Below are 19,334 nucleotides of genomic sequence, written 5' to 3'. Positions count from 1 at the left end.
ATCAATCTTATGAAGCAACAATGTATTTGGTTTGTTCTGCATGATAAATTAGTGTATGGATCAACTGCTAGCAGTGTGCTTTAAGAGTGACACATTTCAGGTAACTGTGTTACTCACAGATGGCTCACTCACCAGGGTGTGTGTTCCTTTGGAATCCCCCAGGAACAAATCTAAATTTTGGCAAGAGCTCAGATGAGGCACATTTTAACCCAAGGAAACAATTCCACACTGGCATATCATGTCTAGAGTTATTTTTTAAAACAGAGCGGCTTCGATAACAGCCCCACTCAATGCAGGAATACAACAAAGATCAGTCTTTGCTTCTTAAGAGCTCCACAGAGCACACACCAACTTCATGTTTGAATCATGAAGTTGGGAAAAGGTTTGGACAGGAATGCACAAACCAGTTTTTGCAGGAAAACACAGCAGGCAGAACTGAAAATTCACTCCCAGAGAAAAGGGAAGGGCCACAGCTCAGCGGCAGAGCTTGCAGATGGTCCCAGGTTCAACCCCTGGCATTTCCATCTAAAGGATCTCAGGTTGCAGGTGATGGGAGAGACTTCTGTATGAGATCTGGAGGGTTGATGCCAGTTAGAGTAAACACCACCAGGCTAGATGAACCACCAGTCTAAAAGGCAGCCCATTACTGTATGCATTTTTTAAACTTATTTTTATTTGCCTTAACAAAACATACCAACATAAAACAGAACTATACAATATTAGTACATATTTACCCATATTTATATGGGTATATAATTGCAGCATGCATTTATTCTTGCGTTTAATAAAATAAAATGAAAGCCAGAAGTACAAAAACAAATCAAAAGTGAGTCACAATCAAAATTTATTCCAAGAATGCAGTACTGTATGCAATGTATAAAAATCTTAAGACACGTCCACAATAAAATTAAAATCATAATACATGCAATACTACAGAGCATCTTTAAAATCAACCCCAGAGGCTAGATCAATAGTCTTAGGAGAATTTCCACAAATACGTTTATTTATTACATTTATATCCCTTCCTTTCCTCCAAGGAGCTTGAGGAAAAGGAGTATATAAATGCAGTATAAATGTGCATGCGCCTCCCCCATTTTCTCCTCACAACCACACCCTGTGAGGTAGGTCAGGCTTAGATCAAGAACACTGATTGCAATTCATAGCTGGACGGGGATTTAAACCTTGACTCTAGTGTTCAAAGTGTATGACAATATCATATTCAACTGCTTTAACAATTAATCCTGAAATACCTTTCAGATATTTGATTTTTCACAACAAAGTTGCAAGAATGTGGGAAACCTAAATAAAACAAACATTTAAAGACAAGCAGAAGGAGTAAGTGTTATGCACAAGCTTGCTATCAATTTGGTCCCAGAGAATCAAGGTACAGAACAGGCAAGATGAGTTTTTATGTTAGACAAATGTCTCCTCATGTTGGAGTGTGCAAGCTTTCGTATTGCACAAAGTTCTGTGAAAGGTGAAGAGAAGAACATCACAGTCCAGATCATATCATAGTTGTATTTATTCTTCAGAGCTTCGGCTACAACGGGGTGGGGGTGGGGTGGGGGGGAGGCTTGGTACAGTTGCCAAGGTGCATGTTGAGGTACAGCTTCCACTGGGTGCTTTGAAGCTGAGACCCCAAATCTAAAGGACATTCCTTCCTGCAAAAGGCTGTTATGGGCAGCAGCTGACGGAGCGATGTGATCCCTTTGCATTCCCTCCCCTCCAAACAAAAACAAAAACCAGACACACACATCCCACACATAAGACTGCCTATGGTGTTTGTCCATTAACCAGGGAGGGGGCTTCTTTTATGAGAACCAACTTCTCATGATGCACTCCAGTTTTCCATACACAGTCCAAGCCAAATGCCTCCAACAGAGCAAACAAGCCAGGTACATTTTTTGTGCGCCTGCAGTTCCCAAGAGGGATAAAGCTTTTAATTACACTTGGCCTTAAGGTTACCAGATCAGACAATATAAATAAGTGTAGTTTTATTAATCTGTTGTACTATGGGTGACTGCTACCTTACCCAAAACAATTTCATAAAGTGAATAAAATATCCTACTGTGTTGGAACAAAATCTTGAACCCACAGATTTATTTAGACCACTCCAGTACTGGTACAATGGGTACTAGAATTACCTGTGGGCTGAACCACACACATATATTATCACTCAAAGACACAATCAAATGAGCCAACAATCCAAATTACCAAGAGCTGACAGCTCCATCAGAGGTTTTGTGATGGCTCTTGCACATGCAGACTGATGCTATAGTCAATGAATTATAGTGTGAGGTGGCACTTAAATCACTGGGACCTCAGCCTCCAACCCAAAGTCAGTCTCAACCAAGGAGCAATTTTAGACAGTGTGACCTGTTGGATAACAATTGCTGGATTTGAGGAGACCCAGCTTCAAAATACTTAGCCAAGGGTTCAGTGAAAGGCATTTTACAAACCACTATTTTAATTCTCTATTTGTAAAATAAGAAACAAGCAGGACCTGCAACAAAATGTTGCAGTTTATTCCCACTTCTTAAACAGGAGTGCACCTGTGCAGGATCCCAGGGAGCCAACCATGCCCTTCTCCAGGACGTTATAAGGTGTAAGTAGCTCAAGCAAGGGATTCTGTGTGTCACCCCCACACCCCATTTTGTGTTTTCTTTTCCAGCTGGCTCTCAACATTCCATGGCTAACAAGTATGCTCAGTCCTCAGTGGGTTGTTTTTGGGAGGTGTTGCCCACTTTGCTTTTGTTTTTCTAAGAGAGTTTTTAAAAAAAATTCCACAAACACTGATGTTCCCTCAAGAATGCTGATAACCACCCTTTTGTTTTTCAGTGGCCATACTTTGGCTCCAGTCTTGTTGGCATTGACCACCTGAGTTAGCTATTAGAGGAAGAAATAGCAATGAATTTGACGGCTGAAATAACGTTAAATAAAGAGTATTGTACATATTGCAAGTGACGTGTATCATCTTTTGTTTAGGCTGCATCTGTTAATCAAGATGAATGATTTTTAGGCTTCTCTACAATATAAGGATCCAGCATGATATATTCAGTCCAAATACTAATAGTTTTTTATTTTAACTGTTTCTAAGCTGCACAGTCTGAAAACACGTGGTGAACCAATCTTGCTGAAGTTAAGCAAGTCTGGGTCTGGTCAGATGGCAAGTGGCCTGAATACCCTACACACATCGCCTTGAGCTCAATGTTGGAAGAAAGGCAAGATATAAATGTAATAAATAAAAGAATGCACCTTAAAACACCTTCACATATTTTATTAAATTCAAAGAAACTGTAGCTCTTTGTTTAGTTCACAAATGTATTTCTGGACACTCAGGTAATACTAGTGTAGCTAAACTTTGCACATATTCTCAGACTCTCCTCCTCTTCAGGAAAATGCCAAGGATAGTTCTTATCCCAAATGCAAAGTTATTAACAGTTTTCCTTTTCCTTCATTTTGAGAAAGGTTACATCTTAAACGCCCACTGCTTTCACACCAAGGAGCATTCCACTAACGTTGTTTACTGCTTCCTAAAATTATAGTATTCACCTATCTTTGAGTACTAAGCAAAGAGGCAACGGGAACATGGGACACATTCCATTGATTACTATTAGAAAAGGGTAATTCATTGAGACTGTGCAGTGATGTAATCACTTTGAAGGAATGGGATGACCTTGGTGTAAAGTGCATGCAGTCACCTGCAAGTAGTGGAAATATTATTTCAACAGCTGTTAAATGCAGTAACTCGAATTGGTTAAAGCACCACATTTGGTCAAAGAAAATAGTTTCACTCTCTTATTATGAAGGATATTTTGAATGGCTGAATGGCAGGGTCTTGTGCAGTTGAGAGGCTTGTATCCCTATATCACTCAAAGACTTCATGAGCATGGACTGTGTGGTTCTACTACTATTTTACCTTTCTCTAAGCTTTTTGTGCTTTTCTTTTTAACTCTCTTCTGTTATGTATTCCATAAATAACTTAAGGTGGATAACACTTCTTGCACCTAATGAAGTGAGTTCTAGTCCATGAAAGTGTATGCCCCAAGAAATCAGGTAAGTCTGTGGAGTCACAGGGCTCCACTTTGTATATCAAGTTGTGTGTTCCTAGCAATTAAAAAAGATGATTATAAATTCAGAGGTTTATACTTCAGTGAATTATGAATCACACTTGCTCCATAGCTAGTGGATTTATTTCAAGGCCCAATACTAAAGACCAAAAAATTAGTGTACTGCATTACATCAGTAGCACGTGCCAACCCTGGACTGGACATCACACCAACATAGTTGGTATGTGGCTGATGTCACCAAGCCAAGAAAACTCCATGATACCAGGCACATCAGTGAAAACCTGTTATGCAGCACAGTAAGCCAGTAGACCTTGGAACAGGAACAAGGACAACTCCCCAACACTTCACCTCAAAGCAGCCCTTATGTTCCCTCTCACCAGCAGCCAGCAACAATTCTTCTGAAGCCAATACAAAATCATATATAACAGCACACAATTTGTTCCACATTTGGTCATCAGGGTACTTGAACTAAAATGCAGCCCAACAGTTCTGACTCACACCAGCCACCAGGGCAATGCCATCTAGGAAGCTGCCTTATACTGAGTCTGACCATCAGTCTATCTAGGTCAGTACTATCTACACTGGCTGGCAACAGCTCTCCAGGGATTCAGGCAGGAGATATTCCCAGCACAAACCTGGAGATGCTGGGGACTGACCTGGGAGCTTTTGCATGCAAAGCAGATGTTCTACCACTGAGTTATGGCTCTTCCCTGTGTAAGCTTTTTTGCACTAGTGCAGTCCTATAAAGATCACTGTGTTTGTCTTCTCCCTAATCTTCCCTTTGCACTCTTTCTATAAGGAAGCCTTTTCACATACCCTCAAGATGGCATACCTTCTGACAAAGAGTGACTGACTATTTCTCATTCAGAAACTGAAACTCCCATATGATTAAGAGCAGCAGTCAGTTTAATGCAGGCGTATGAATGATTCACAAGGAACACTGCTTCTATTTTAGACATGTAATGCCATCTACATGTACCACCTGAATACTTCCCTGTTTATGAAAAACAAAATTATATTTTAAAAAATTTGTCAGAATTCTTCTTCTATGCCAGAGGTCAGGAACCTGGAGTTCTCCAGATGTTGTTGCACTGCAACTTCCATCAACCCTGACCAGTGATGTTGGTTTTCTGGAAAATTTTGAAAGGGAAACCCATATACATTATAGGGTAATTTGCGTTGGGGGAAAGTCTGATGCCCTACAGAGTGATCTAACATGTTTATTTTACTTGTATTTGGCAAACAAAGTTAAACAGTCCAAAACTACCAAGGTTGCCTAATATTGTATTTGCAATTGGCATTCATTTGTTGTTACTAATCAGCATGTGAAATGGAAAACTTCCTGTAGAAAGACAAAGCACTGGAAACATTTCTACCCCACATCACTATACCTCACCATTGGCATGCTAAATGGAGGTGAGAGGCCCACAACATATGGAGAGCAGCAGGTCTCTCCCCCCAACAATACCCAATCTTTCAAGCTCTACTCACATAATTTTACAAGCAGAACATGATTATCAAACTAGATGTGATCACATGCTATTGAAACAGTTATACAGAGGTCCATTTCATTAATGACATGAGTATTTGGAAAAATCCTGGCACACAATTTATTATTACTAGTATTAGTACCACCACCACCACCCCACCCAGATCCCAGGGTGGGTTACAACAATTTCAAAACACATTAAGTAAAACAGTTAAAAACAACCTAAACAACTTCACAGAAAATAGGGTGGGTCCTAAATATATACATCTCAGGTGTCAAAGGCCAGGGTAAAGAGGTGCATCTTCAGCATTTGCCAAAAGTTGTACAATGAAGTTGCCAGAGGCACCTCAGTGGGGAGGGCGTTCCACAGTTTAGGGTCTGCCACAGAGAATGCCCTCTCCCGGGCCGCAACCACCCCAAGCTTCCCAGGGTGGTGGAACTACCAAAAGGGCCTCCTCTACTGATCTCAGCACCCAAGAGGGTCTGTAGAGAAGACAGCAGTCTTTCAGATATTTGGGACCCAATACAGTCTGGGTAGTTAACATTCATATCTTTTTACTTTGTGAGCAGCCTGGTGGAGAATGAAAATGCTAGTGTAAACCACAGTTGTCAATTATATTATGAAATTCAAGCTCAAACAAGAGAATCAATTTGGGTGGCACTTCTTTTCATAGAGAGCCTAGGAACAAGTCGATACTTACAGTATACATCCCCTATCGGAAAAATGAGTATTCTTTTTTTTTTTAAGGCGCTTACGTTGACTTTTGAATTTCCTCACAACTCCACAATGTTTCTGGACTGCCAAGCATTACATTGGCTCAAATGTTTATACTATTCTCATGATTTGTGTGTGGGGAAGGTTGGCCCATACCCACCAAAGGAGAAGCACCTGGCCTCCAAGGCAAATAAAAAATGACACTCAATATTTTCATTTGGAGTGTTCAATATTAAGAAGCACATTTCCAAGGTATTAACATTTGAATTAAGAACAGTTGTTTCCATCATTATGGACTTTGTCAGTCCTATTCACAGAGGGCACATACACTGGCTGCATTAGGAACAAATGTATTCCAATCACTTGTGAAAGCACAATGCAACAAATATTGGTGTGCCACAGTAACTGTGTTAAGGCCCCTCTAAATGACCTGCTTTGCTTGTGCAAAGCTTATGTGGAGGTTAGATGGTAGCCAGTCTTTATTGAACATTTATTTCTATTTGTTTGGGAGCAGTTATATAACAAAGAGCATTCATCCTGATTTCTTTGTGGGGTATCTTCCTGTTATTCTTTCGTCAAACATTTTTCAATGCATTTCCCTGTCAATTTCTAAAATGCAAAAGATCTGATTCTTTTTTAAAGTGGATTTGTTGTGCTAGGGCAACAGAGCTCTTTAACCCACTTTGAGTACACAAACATTCCAGTATGCACCTGAATCCTTTCCGCAATATAGTGATAGTCTGGAAGCACCCTTGGGCTCCTACAGACATGCTCCTTATTGCGCATTCATGATGATTTGTGCTCATGATGCTATGATGGCAATCACATATGGTCCAGCTTTCAATAATATCTGTGCCTGCAAAGGTTTTTTTTGGGGGGGGGTCACAATGCTTCATTTCCAGTCAGTGTGTATTCCATAACTTCCTGCTGAAATCCCGTAATTATTTATACAGGTGGGCCCTGCTTATACGGCAGATTCCGTTCCGGACTGCCGCCGTAAAGCGAAAATGACGCAAAATGATGCAAAAGCGGCTTTAAAATGGGGAATTTCCCCTAATTGAAAGCCGCCGCATTAGCGGAACGCCGGAAAGCAAAGCGCTGGTAAGCGGGGCCCTACTGTAATGCAAATGTTCTGGTTTATTTTTGTCCCACTTTTCTTACGCTATTTTGTTGTGCACTCCAGACAGCAATAATGTTGTAGCATTGAGGAAGCATTGCAGGATATACTAAAGCAGAATAAACCCATCACTAATGCACTATTATTGTGTCAAGAATATGTTGCAGAATACTACAATAAAACACCAGTATGGAGGGGCCCTTACTCTGCCTCAGTGTTGTAGCACTTAACAGTGTACTTGCGACTTAAGGCACTAGGGTCAACTTTATCAGATGCCTCTGGTGAAGTGGGCTCTAGTTCACAAAAGTCTTAAGGCACAGTAAATCTGTTAGCTTTTAAACTGCCGTAAGACTCTTGACATGTAGAAGTTATTTATTTATTTGTTTGTTTATTACATTTATATACCGCCCCATAGCCAAAGCTCTCTTGGGCAGTTACAAAAATTAAAAACATTGAACATTAAAAATAAATATACAATTTAAAAAAACATACAAAGTTTAAAACCATGAAGCACAGATAGGTTATGTGTGTTTTAATCTGTATTTAGCATATTGTTCATTTTAATTATTTTTGAAAGTTTTTAAATACCTGTTTTTAGCTTTTATTGATCATTTTATTTTGGGTAAACTGCTTTGAGGTTTTATTACAATCAAGCAGCGTACAACTCTTGTAAAATAAATAGACTCCTCTTTAAACGATACGTGTACCCCAACCATCCAAGTAAAGTACAAATGGTAAGGCACTTATTGCCTATTACCTTTACAAATAAAGAAGTTGGTACTAGACAAAATATGCCACGGACTATTGGTGGTAGCCAATATGGAGCTTTCCAGATGTTGCTGGACTAGAATCCCATCATCCCTGACCATTGGCCTGAGTCCAATAACATCTGGAACACACCAGACTGGCTACCCTCCCAATGCAGTACATCCCTTCCCCCCACCCAAAAGAAAAAACCCTACAACAAGCCTCTTAAAAATGGAATGGTTTGTGAAGGAAGACAGCTTACAACAAAAGCCACATAACCCATACAAGGCAATCTACAAAGTGTATTTAAAGCCTACAAACCATCACATCTTCTAAATCAGTTCATCACCTCAAAGTTATCTGTGAGATATTTCTCCAGGGTTAGCTTAAGGAAAAACAAGTAACTGAGGTTGGGGTTCGGAACACTATGGAAAAGTTACTGGCAGGTATACACAAAGACTCAACAGCCAGACCCCTCACCCAGGCATTAGAGCAGGAAATGTCCAGTACTGTAACAGGGCAGGAGACGCCAATCCATCTTGGAAGTATTATACATGGGACCCCCAGGCTGCCAGCTGAGCTCTTATCTAAATAGGAGTGGGAGAAGACAACAGCCACCATCCTGTTGGAAAAATACTAATAAACCACATGGGAACCCAACTACAATTCAGAGACTCACTCTGCATCCATTGGATGTTGCCGATTGGAAGATTTACATTCAAACCCATTCTGTTCCCCAACTCCACTGTACAGTTAGGTAATTTTAGACTCTGGACTAAATGGAGGAAGGGTCGCAATTCAATCGTAGAGCATCTGCCTTGCATGCCAAGGTCCCAGGTACAAACTCTGGCACCTCCAGGTAGGGCTGGGCGAGACCCATATCTTAGAGAGTTGCTGCCAGTCAGCGTAGACAACACTGAGCTAGATGGACACTGGTCTGATTCGGTATAAAGCAGCCTGCTATGTTCCAAATGGTTTTACTGGGGGGGGGGAGAGAGGGAGGGGGAGAGGGGGAGAGAGTGAGGGGGAGAGAGAGACAGAGTGAGGGGGAGAGAGAGACAGAGTGAGGGGGAGAGAGAGACAGAGTGAGGGGGAGAGAGAGACAGAGTGAGGGGGAGAGAGAGGGAGGGAGAGAGAGAGAGACTTCTGATGGTAATATGTATTATTTCACTTCAAAATGTACAGCAAACCAACACTTGCTTTCAGGAGCCCTGAATTTCTGCCCCAAAGTCCTGTCCTGACAGCACCACTGGCCATCCACCCCCAAATAAGCTCTTGTACTTCATGTCCAAAACAAAAAATCACAGATGCATTTTCGAGCCAACACATATTAAAACCTCCTGCTGAACCATCAGCCATATCAACAAGGAAAAAAGACAGCCCAGCACCTGTTCTTTAGCGTGAAATATTTAATTCTAGCCAAACACACAACATGTTACTATGCTCTCTGCGGAACTCTTTAAAGCCAGCTTTTCCCATCATCTGACCGTTTTGGCAGCAAAAAGCAAGATCAAAAGGACTGACTCTTAACAATGCAGCACAGAAACTACACTCCCCTAGTGCAACAAGTTACATAGTAAAGTGTATTCCAAACCAAAGGTCTTTAATAAACAACACATTTTTAAAAGGATTAAGAAAACAAGCCATTCTCATCACTGGCTGAGTACTGGAAGCCCCTCTGAGCTGAGCGCAAGTTACACAATCCTTGCCTTTTTTAAAAAAAGGAACCAAATGCTTCACCTGCAGCTCTCGCCCTGCCTTCAACCGCAACTAGACCCTCCATTACTCACCTGAGGGAGCTGGATTTACCGGTCTTGAGTAGCGTGTCTGCCCCATTATGAGAGTCTCTGAGGTAGCTTAGGGAAAAGCGAGAAGAAAAAAAGTCTATTCTGGAAGCAGATATTCGCCTTTGAAAGATGACATGTCAACTCCGCAGGGAAAAGAGCGGGGGAACGATCTGGAGTCCGGGGAGCCAAAGAACAACAGCCAGAACTCAGGAAATGGCCAAGGGTGTAGGTCAAAGCGCAGCCTCCTCTCGTATTTCCTGTACCCCTGGGCCGGACACTTTGCGATTCTCATAAATAAGCTCCCATGCCAGCTCCTTTCAAGGAGGAATGCCTGTCATTCCACAGTGCGTACTCTGTTTAGGGCTGGATCTCAGGAAGGGGTGGAGTTTTCCAGCCACAGAAACCGAATAAATCAACACTCCTCTCTCTTTAAAAATCAGGAGTTTAAAAGACTGCAAGAGAGTGGAGGAACCAGCAGGAGGGCTCGGAAGACTTTGACAATCAAAAACACTACCAAATGCCACCGTTTTGCTTTTTAGAGAAGAAGCCTGAGCTTCCCCAGCTTCTTCAGGACACACTGGAAGACCACCAGACACAGATATGAAACAAGATTCTTATAAGGTGCTCTTTGTTCAATTTTGTAAAGCAATAAAGACTTATTTAAATAAGAAAGCTGGAGTTTAATGGTGTGCGCGCGTGTGTTCAAATTCTTACGTACTAGCATGGATGTAGGTAACACGCTCCGCATGAAAAGGAAATGTGAACTGAGAATGACATAGTGAATTTGCCTCTTTATATGTATGTTTTCCTCCTAAGGGACTCACAAGGTTGTACAATTTGCAAACAATTAATTGGGCTAACCAAAGGGATAGTTCCGTTCTTATTCAATATTTACTATGTTATATCAAAGTAGCACATGTCTTGTGTAAGACAGGGTAATATGAGGGAGCCAGAATTTCCCTGATATCTGACTCAAAGCACTGTATGTGTCCATGATCTGCCAATAACTTAATTCCCACCATTTTGAAACACTGATTTAAAGTCAGGTGCAAGTATCCCTCAGTAAAGAAACTTTCCATTCAAGTGGCCCTTCCTAAGGATATGGCCTTTGTTCTCATGGACTGCTGCAAGGCAGGCATAAGATCAGGTAAGTTAAAATGTGAAAGAGGCATATCCTTAGGGAGGGAAATTCCACTCCTGTGGCTTCAAAACCTACTTCTTGAGTTTGCTTTTCCTCCCAAATGAGATTTTCAACCTCATAAATGGATAATATCTCAACTATTATAGATTCCAAGACAGATTCAACTATATCACACTTCCAGAAGAGTTGGAATCCATATTATGGACAACTGAAGCACTCAGCTTCATCAAGAAGCTCCACTTAAAGCTCAAGTTGTTTGCTTTGAAACATAAAGAAAGCCTTTTAATACACAAAACCAACCAGGGGGGACACAAAGTCCAAAGTTGGCAAAGCTGAGTCAGCAGGTAAGAGAATTCTCAGCTTAAGGAAGAGTCAGAGTGAATGTATTTCCCTCAACCAAAAGGGATGTTAGATGAAATAGATCAATGATTTACAGAAAACTAGTAGGTGAATTTCAAAATGAAAAGACAAATTCCATCTGCAATTAAAAAAAAAAAAGGAACCACTACAGTTAGTTCAAATATTGCAACTGTTTTCAGTTTTTGCAATGGTGAGCTTCTGTAAGCAATATTTAATTCTGAATCACCCTTGGACTCTTGTGTTCAGCTGGAAGTACACTCCACCAAAACTAGTGGGATGCACTTCCAAGTGAATCTGGCTAGGATCGGGGTGAGACAATTGGTGTCTACAAATATTCAGCTTGCAGTAGTTCCTGAAGCAAAGTTCACAGCTTCCTATGTGTTGCCCTGGCAAAGGGCTGCTTTGGATATTATAGCAATGATGGAGTCCAGCGTTTCTACAGGAGGTAACCTGACCATATTTTTAATGGTTCATGTCTGAAGGGCATTCACATGTCTCAAAACGCTTAGGCCACACTCTCACCAGACATTTATTCCATTATTATTCCACTTTAAATAGTCATGGTTTCCCACAAAGAATCTAGGATTCCTACTAGAGAGGAAGGGTGGGACATAAATAAAATAAAATAAAATAGGAAGTGTAGTTTGTGAAGGGTGCTGAGAGTTGTTAAGAGATGCCTATTCTCTTCACCGAGCGACAATTGCAGACTAGTTTAACAGTCGGTTAACAGTCTTCGCAGAGAGCTGAGAACTGTAGCTCTGTGAGGGGAGTAGGGGTTTCCTCTCAGCACCCTTCACAAACTACACTTCCCAGGATTCACTGGGGGAAGCCATGACTGTCTAAAGTGGAATAATAGTGGAATGAATGTCTGGTGGGAGCGTGGTCTTAACAAACATGCCCTCGCAGCCTCTGTTAACTGCTACTCTTTGGGACATATTTACCATACCTTTCCAGACATGTTAATGCGTTTTGAACATTCATTGTGGAAATATGGGACTCCACATTTTGCTGATATGCGGAGTAACTCCGATTGAAGCCGGTTACTGATACGGCACTTCTCCTCCTGGCCCAATGTGATGTATTTTTCAAGGGGCCAAAGAGAAGGTGACCCTGTCAGATGTCAAAGCCTCATAAGAAAGGACAAGTATCAGACTTTAGGAACCACTGATAGAGTAGTCTTCCACAAATGCAGAACTATAGGATAGAATTTCCATTATCATCTAAAATAAAGAGGTTTAATTTCAGATCTAAAGAATAAGCAAATTTATTTCATAGCAGCAGCAAGGTTAAATGTGGTCAATGCACATCAACAGAGCAACAGCAGGTTTCTCTGCAGCAGCAGCCAACCTTCAAAACCCCTTAGCAAACTTTGATAACCCTGCCCAACTGTATGTCTTCATCAATTGTCCCCTGGACCAGTGCGTCCATAGGATCCGGAAAACCGCATAATAAAGAAAAACCTCATCATAAAATGAGTCCCCCCATAACTGGGCAGTCTGCAAGCAAGGTCCATAGCCCTCGAGCGTAGCTGGGAAGGGACACTTTTTCCGACAGCCTCTGCTGGGGGCTGCCCTGGCCCCACATATCCTTCTGGCTTGTTGTTGTGCCTTTAATAGCAGGTTCGTATTCAGCAGTTATTAGATGGCATGGAGTTAAGCAATGTCATCTTCTAATGTCTGCAGATCAAATGACCCTTAAAGGCACAGGACTAGAGGCCTGTAAAAAGGTGGGCACCTTATCTACAGACCAGTTTGTAAACTAGCTAAAGTGAAGATGCAAGCAAATGTGCAGCCTGCACGTGATTAATTCCATTATGTTTAAATAATTTACTCAGAGAAATATGAATTGGACCAATTCTATGCATACTTACTTATGAGAAAATCCCTGAGTGTCTCGTTACTTCTTCCCCTGGAAGGGTGCATGTGATTGCACACATACAGCAGAATCCTATGTGTGTTTACTCAGAATATCACAGATTAAATGGGTTTTAGGACAGAGGTTTATGGGACTTAACTGATGGAAAGGTTCATATATTTTTACCTGGGTTTGAAGAACGTATTTGGGGGGGGGGGAGAAGCTTAACAGTGAAAAAAAGGGGGGATGAGTTCCCTTTGCATTTTGGAGTTGAGGTAGTTTTGGAGGTGAGGTTGCAGCACTAACTGGGGTCCCTACAGGCTCCTGCCGCCTCCCTTCTGTCTCCAGCTGCCCCCCACCCTCCTCAAAAAGCCCCTGCTCTTTGTAATTACATTGCATTGCTCCAATCCAAATGGCCGCTACGTTATGACAGAGCATCTTTCTAGGTTATTCTGCAAAAGAAGTGGCGGCCACAGGCAGCAGGAGGCTGAAATTTAAAGGAGGATTAAATTTAAAAGAGGATTAGACAAATTCATGGAGGACAGGGCTATCAATGGCTACTAGCCATGATGTCTGTGCTCTGCCACCCTAGTCAGAGGCAGTATGCTTCTGAAAACCAGCTGCCGGAAGCCTCAGGAGAGGAGAGTGTTCCTGCACTTGGGTCCTGCTTGCGGGCTTCCCCCAGGCACCTGGTTGGCCACTGTGAGAACAAGATGCTGGACTAGATGGGCCACTGGCCTGATCCAGCAGGTTCTTCTTATGTTCTTAAGCCATGGCTGCTAAGCTCTGGAGGAAACCAGGTTAGGGAAGGCTGACTTATAATCATAAGATCACCTAGCTTTTCATTTTCGTAAACTGTTGTGATACCTCAGTTTGGTTCTTCAGCTGAATCCCTTTTTAAACAGTATTGTCACCCATTGTATCACATTGATTCACCATTCTGTGCAGTGAATTAAATAGGAATTAAATGATTGACAACAAAAATAAGCAGCTGTTTTTTAAACAAAAACACTCAACTAAATTGTACTGAATGGTTTCGATGTTCAAACAAAAAATCAACCACCTGAATTCCCACTATCCAGGGATCTGCAGTTCTGACTCATTTAAACTTCAGATGCATTTTCCATCTCCACTGCATATTAACATATCCTCCTGCTAGGATACTTTGAAAAACATGGATTAAATGCTAGCTTACTCTTTATAATTCCATGGGTAGATCAGGATAATGAAGCAGCTGCCTTTTTATGAACAGCCACAGAGAATCAACAGGACTAATCAAGTAGTTTGGGGGCCAAAATCTTTATTAACCTCGTTGCCATGCTTGAAATTCTCACTGATGCACAGGATGGTGCTTTCAAGATAAACCAAGAAGCCAACCAAGTAATTAAAAAGAAGCTGGTAAATGTCCCTGGCTGGCACTCATTGCCTGATTAACAATCAAACAACAAAGCACTAGTTTAGATCTTATTTTACCGAGTGCAAGGGCTGAAAAAGACCTCTTGATGGTAACTGGGAAGATAAACCAAGAAGCCAACCAAGTAATTAAAAAGAAGCTGGTAAAGGTCCCTGGCAGGCACTCATTGCATGATTAAAAATCAAACAACAAAGCACTAGTTTAGATCTTATTCTACCGAGTGCAACTGAGAAGAATAGCATAAGCAGGCTGATCCTTTCTATGCTACTTAGAAGTAATTCTCCCCGTATTCAGTGGGCCTTATTTATTATCTAAGTGTGCTTAGGAATGCAACCATAAATCTTCCTTACACCACCGCGCCGCGGCTGAAAGTCCTCCCGCGCCTCGCCGCCGCTGGAAGTCCTCATGTGTCTCGTCGCAGCCGCAAGGCCGGCCCATCGCGGCCAGAAGGCCCCCCGCGTCCCGCCGCCGCCGCTGCCCCCGCAAGGCCGGCTCACCAAAGGCCCCGCCGCGGCCGGAAGGCCTCGCCCGCGCCAGGAGGCTCCCCGCGCCGCGCAGCAGCCGCCGCCACAAAGCCTCAGCCGCCAAAGGCCGGCTCACCAAAGGCTCCGCCGCGGCCGGAAGGCCTCGCCCGCGCCGGGAGGCCCCCACGCCGCGCAGCAGCCGCCGCCACAAAGCCTCAGCCGCCAAAAGTCAAAGGAGGGCGGGAGGCTGGCAGAGCGGCCTTAAATGGCCTTCAGCCACCCCGCCTCCTTCCTGTGTGTCACGATGGTGCGCCGGCGCGCCGCGTGCACGCCCGATGGTGGCCTGAGCTTCGGCTGTGGCCACAAACTCGCCCCTTTGCCCGGAAGTACCGGGCACGGAACGGGATTCTCTGCAGCAGCAGCCAACCTTCAAAACCCCTTAGCAAACTTTGATAAAGCTAGTTGTGTTGTGGAGAGATCACTGAACTATGATCAGGAAGACCTGGGTTCAAAACTGTGCTGTGGCACAGATTTACTGAGGGGCCAACCATGATCCCATTGTTCTGTTGTGTTGTGTGTTGTGTTACTGTTTCTTTCTATGCAGCCTTTTGGCCAAAAAGGCCCTCAAGGTGGCTCACAAAAAAGAAACACAAATACAAAATACACATCAGAAAAGAACAATACAGTTTACAAAAATTTAAGCAACACAATATTAACATTGTTAAAAAAGCAACAGCAACATCTTTCAATAATAATACAATAACAATCAGCCCTTTCCTAATTTTTTGACAATGCCTACTAGTCCTTACATGAATGCGTTGACATCAAAGCGTGGTGCCACTGGGATGTCTTTGCAGGTACTGCACCTTCCAGTCCTGGTGCAGGAAGGGAACAGAGCAACCCCAGCTTTTTGTCCACATAGACGGTGTCCACGGCAAAATAGTACTTCAGCTTGGTCATGGGGATGAAGCGACATGTATCATGTTCTAATAAGTGAGGTCAGAATGACTATGATCTCCCTCAAAAAAAAAGTGTTGTAAGGACAAACAAGATAAGATGTTGCTAGCTGTCAGACGCCAGAGGGAAAAGATAGGCTGCACCTTTAAGTCATCCAGGTAAATTGCTCAGTTTAAGTGAGGCTTCCCACCTTGAACTTACTGGGAATACTCGGCTATTGCAGGCTGCACCGGACTGTCCAGAGGCCACACGTAACACAGGAACAGGGCTGGAATTCAGAGAGTTGTGCCACCATAAGCACGTTATTGGATTACTTTCCCTAAGCCTTCATTTCAGGAGAGAAACATGCAGTATTTTCTTCAAAAAGCAATTTATAAAGCAAACCATTGGTTCCCGTTCAACTACAGAACCAGAAAAGCAAGGATGACACTTGCAATCCCAAACAAAAGATACATAGTACAGATCATCAAATGCCCACTTTGCCATACTCCTTCCCCCTTGAAAAGCAGCGCCACTCAATAGAACACACAGAAGACTTTGCATTCCTTCCCTTCCACTTAAAAAAAAAAAAGCCATTACAGAGCAAGATGAAGGGATGGTGCCCAAACTAGGTAAGACACAGAACAAAGACTACACTTTGGCTATAAATGCTTGCCTAGAATATAACATTGATAATTGCTGATGGGCCAACCACAAGGATAGAGATTTTTCTCTAGAACAAAGTGAGGCTGTGTCCTTTTACAGTCCTTTTAAACTGCAACCTAATCATAGGGAAAATGTCATCACTCTCTACACGCTTTATTCAGTATGCAACTGCCAACTTACATTAGATATTCCACCAATGCTTTGTAATGTGCACACACACATACACACCACACCATAATGCAGGCAGAGTTTGTGAATCCTTACTCTCGCAGCCCTTTGTGGATGCTTACTCCTGCCTTTAGGCCTGAAATTCCACTAGGAAGTGGGTTAAAATACCTCCTTTACTCAGTAAAAGTGTTTTTCATCACTGCCTTCACCAGAGGTCTAAATATTTCAGGCAATTTTAAGTCATTAATACAATAAATACCTTCGTAAAGTTAAAGCTAATTTGCAGCTATTCTGAACCACCCATTATTAAGACAAGGTATTTATAGCCATTGGCCTTGCTAGACACAAGAAGCAAGAGGAAGCAGGAATCTGTATACGGACCAACTTTCCTAGAAGGAAGGGCCTTAAGAGGCAAGGGCAGTTTGTACTAAGCATTTATGACTTCAAAGGGTCACTGAGTCTAACTGAGATACACATTCTTAATCTTAAGCATACACTCAAGAGCTGGGATTCAGTGGCCAAAGTCCAGTGACTACTCATTCAGGGACCTCCACATATCAAGGCAGACACCCCTCATACCCCAGTTCACAATGTGAACCACCATATTTTAAGAGCAATCAAGGTATACCTACAGAGCAAACAAAACCAAATTGCTCAAACAAGTCAAGCCATGCACGATTACGGAAGGCAACCACCACCAAGCTGCTACCAGGTGTGGCAATTAGAGTCTGCATGTAAAGCAGAGAAAGCCCATGCCTTCCAACAGGAAGACTTATTAAAAAACAGGAGACTTATTGTAAAAACCCTGTTTTTCCTGCCTGAACCCACTACTGCTGAAGGTTCTTCTCTCCCTGCGATATGTCAAAACTCTTTTATTTCTTTTAGACACTTATATACTACTTAATTATTAGCATTTCTAAACAGCATACAAAAAACAAAATTTATCATAAAACTGAACACTACCTTAAAATGCCTGCTGGAACAAGAAAGTCGTAGTCAAGCGCTTGAAGTTAAGCAAGTTTCTTGATGAATAAGAAACTATTTTCCTATAAAATATTTAAATATAGCAATCAGCCCAGTTTTTATCTTATACATAATCATTTCTACTATCAAAATATTGTGAAGCCACAGCTTGCATTTGGCAATTACCCCTCCCCTTTTTTACGATGTTCAGTAAAATTGGTCCTCCTTAGCACAAAGTTGTTATGTCCCTGTCATGTGTACTATCTGTTAAGGAATGGTATGATAACGCATAGGAGTTTGCTTTAATAGCAAAATTGATGCACTTTATTAGATTCAGGGAACAAAAAGAATCTCCACCTCCCTACATAAACTATTCTAGCACTTTTCAATTTCATGTTTTTAGAACGTTTAAATTATTCTTAAATTTTTAACAGTTCTGTCAGCTTACTGGAAAGAAATTTGCTTTTATGTGTTTATATATGGCATGAATAAATACAGATTTAGAGATCCTGCACTCACATTTATAATCCTTGCTTAGGGATAACTAACTGTGCATGCAAATTGTGCACAAATGCTGTGAAATGCACAACAAAGATATCTAAAAATAAAGTATTAAAATATTGAACAAACTGAGGGAATGCACCAAAGACATGCTTATTTGGTTTGCTTAGAACCTTTGTTGTGTTATGTGCCTTCAAGTCGATTACAACTTAGGGCAGCCCTATTAATCAGTGACCTCCAAGAGCATCTATTTTGAACCACACTGTTCAAAACTTGTAAATTCAGGTCTGTGGCTTTCTTCACAGAATCAATCAATCTCTTGTTTGGTTTTCCTCTTTTTCTACTCCCTTCTGTTTTCCCCACCATTATTGTCTTTTCTAGGCAATCATGTCTTCTCATGATGTGTCCAAAGTATGATAACCTCTGTTTCATCATTTTAGCTTCTAGTGATATTTGTCTTTTTTGCAGTCCATGGTATGCGCAAAGCTCTCCTCCAACACCACATTTCAAAGGAGTCGATTTTTCTCTTATCTGCTTTTTTCACTGTCCAACTTTCACATCCATACATACAGATCGGGAATACCATGGTCTGAATGATCCTGACTTTAGTGTTCAGTGATACATCTTTGCATTTGAGGACCTTTTCTAGTTCTCTCATAGCTGCCCTCCCCAGTCCTAAGGTATTGATAATCCTGGACAAGTTCAATGTCCTCGTTGTCAACTTTAAAGTTACATAAATCTTCTGTTGTCATTAATTTAGTCTTCTTGACATTCAGCTGTAGTCCTGATTTTTGCTTTCCTCTTTAATTTTCATCAGCATTCATTTCAAATCATTACTGGTTTCTGCTAAGAGTATGGTATCGTCTGCATATCTTAAATTATTGATATTTCTTCCTCCAATTTTCACACCTCCTTCATCTTGGTCCAAACCTGCTTTCCGTA

At 41.8% G+C, this 19,334-nt stretch overlaps 1 protein-coding gene across 10 annotated transcripts in view; it reads right to left on the bottom strand.

The window, feature by feature from the left end:
- The window catches only part of PHACTR4 (phosphatase and actin regulator 4), a 118,308-nt gene that overhangs the window by 44,823 nt on the left and 54,151 nt on the right, over nucleotides 1-19,334 (bottom strand). For 3 of the 10 annotated variants that reach the window (XM_061596283.1, XM_061596284.1, XM_061596293.1), the window contains exon 1: nucleotides 9,929-10,243. The exons of 5 other annotated variants lie outside the window; for them this stretch is intronic. In XM_061596283.1, coding sequence (XP_061452267.1) covers nucleotides 9,929-9,974 — 46 coding nt within the window. In that variant the 5' untranslated portion in view covers nucleotides 9,975-10,243. Of the gene's footprint in view, nucleotides 1-9,928; nucleotides 10,244-17,891; nucleotides 17,975-19,334 lie in introns of those variants that run through there. 2 more of the 10 variants (XM_061596289.1, XM_061596288.1) reach the window with 1 other exon arrangement.

Source organism: Rhineura floridana, chromosome 15 (genome assembly GCF_030035675.1).
Source record: "Rhineura floridana isolate rRhiFlo1 chromosome 15, rRhiFlo1.hap2, whole genome shotgun sequence".
In the NCBI taxonomy this organism is placed as follows: domain Eukaryota; kingdom Metazoa; phylum Chordata; class Lepidosauria; order Squamata; family Rhineuridae; genus Rhineura; species Rhineura floridana.
The sequence above is the reverse complement of the archived record's forward strand: the minus strand, read 5'-3'. Positions and strand labels throughout refer to the sequence as shown.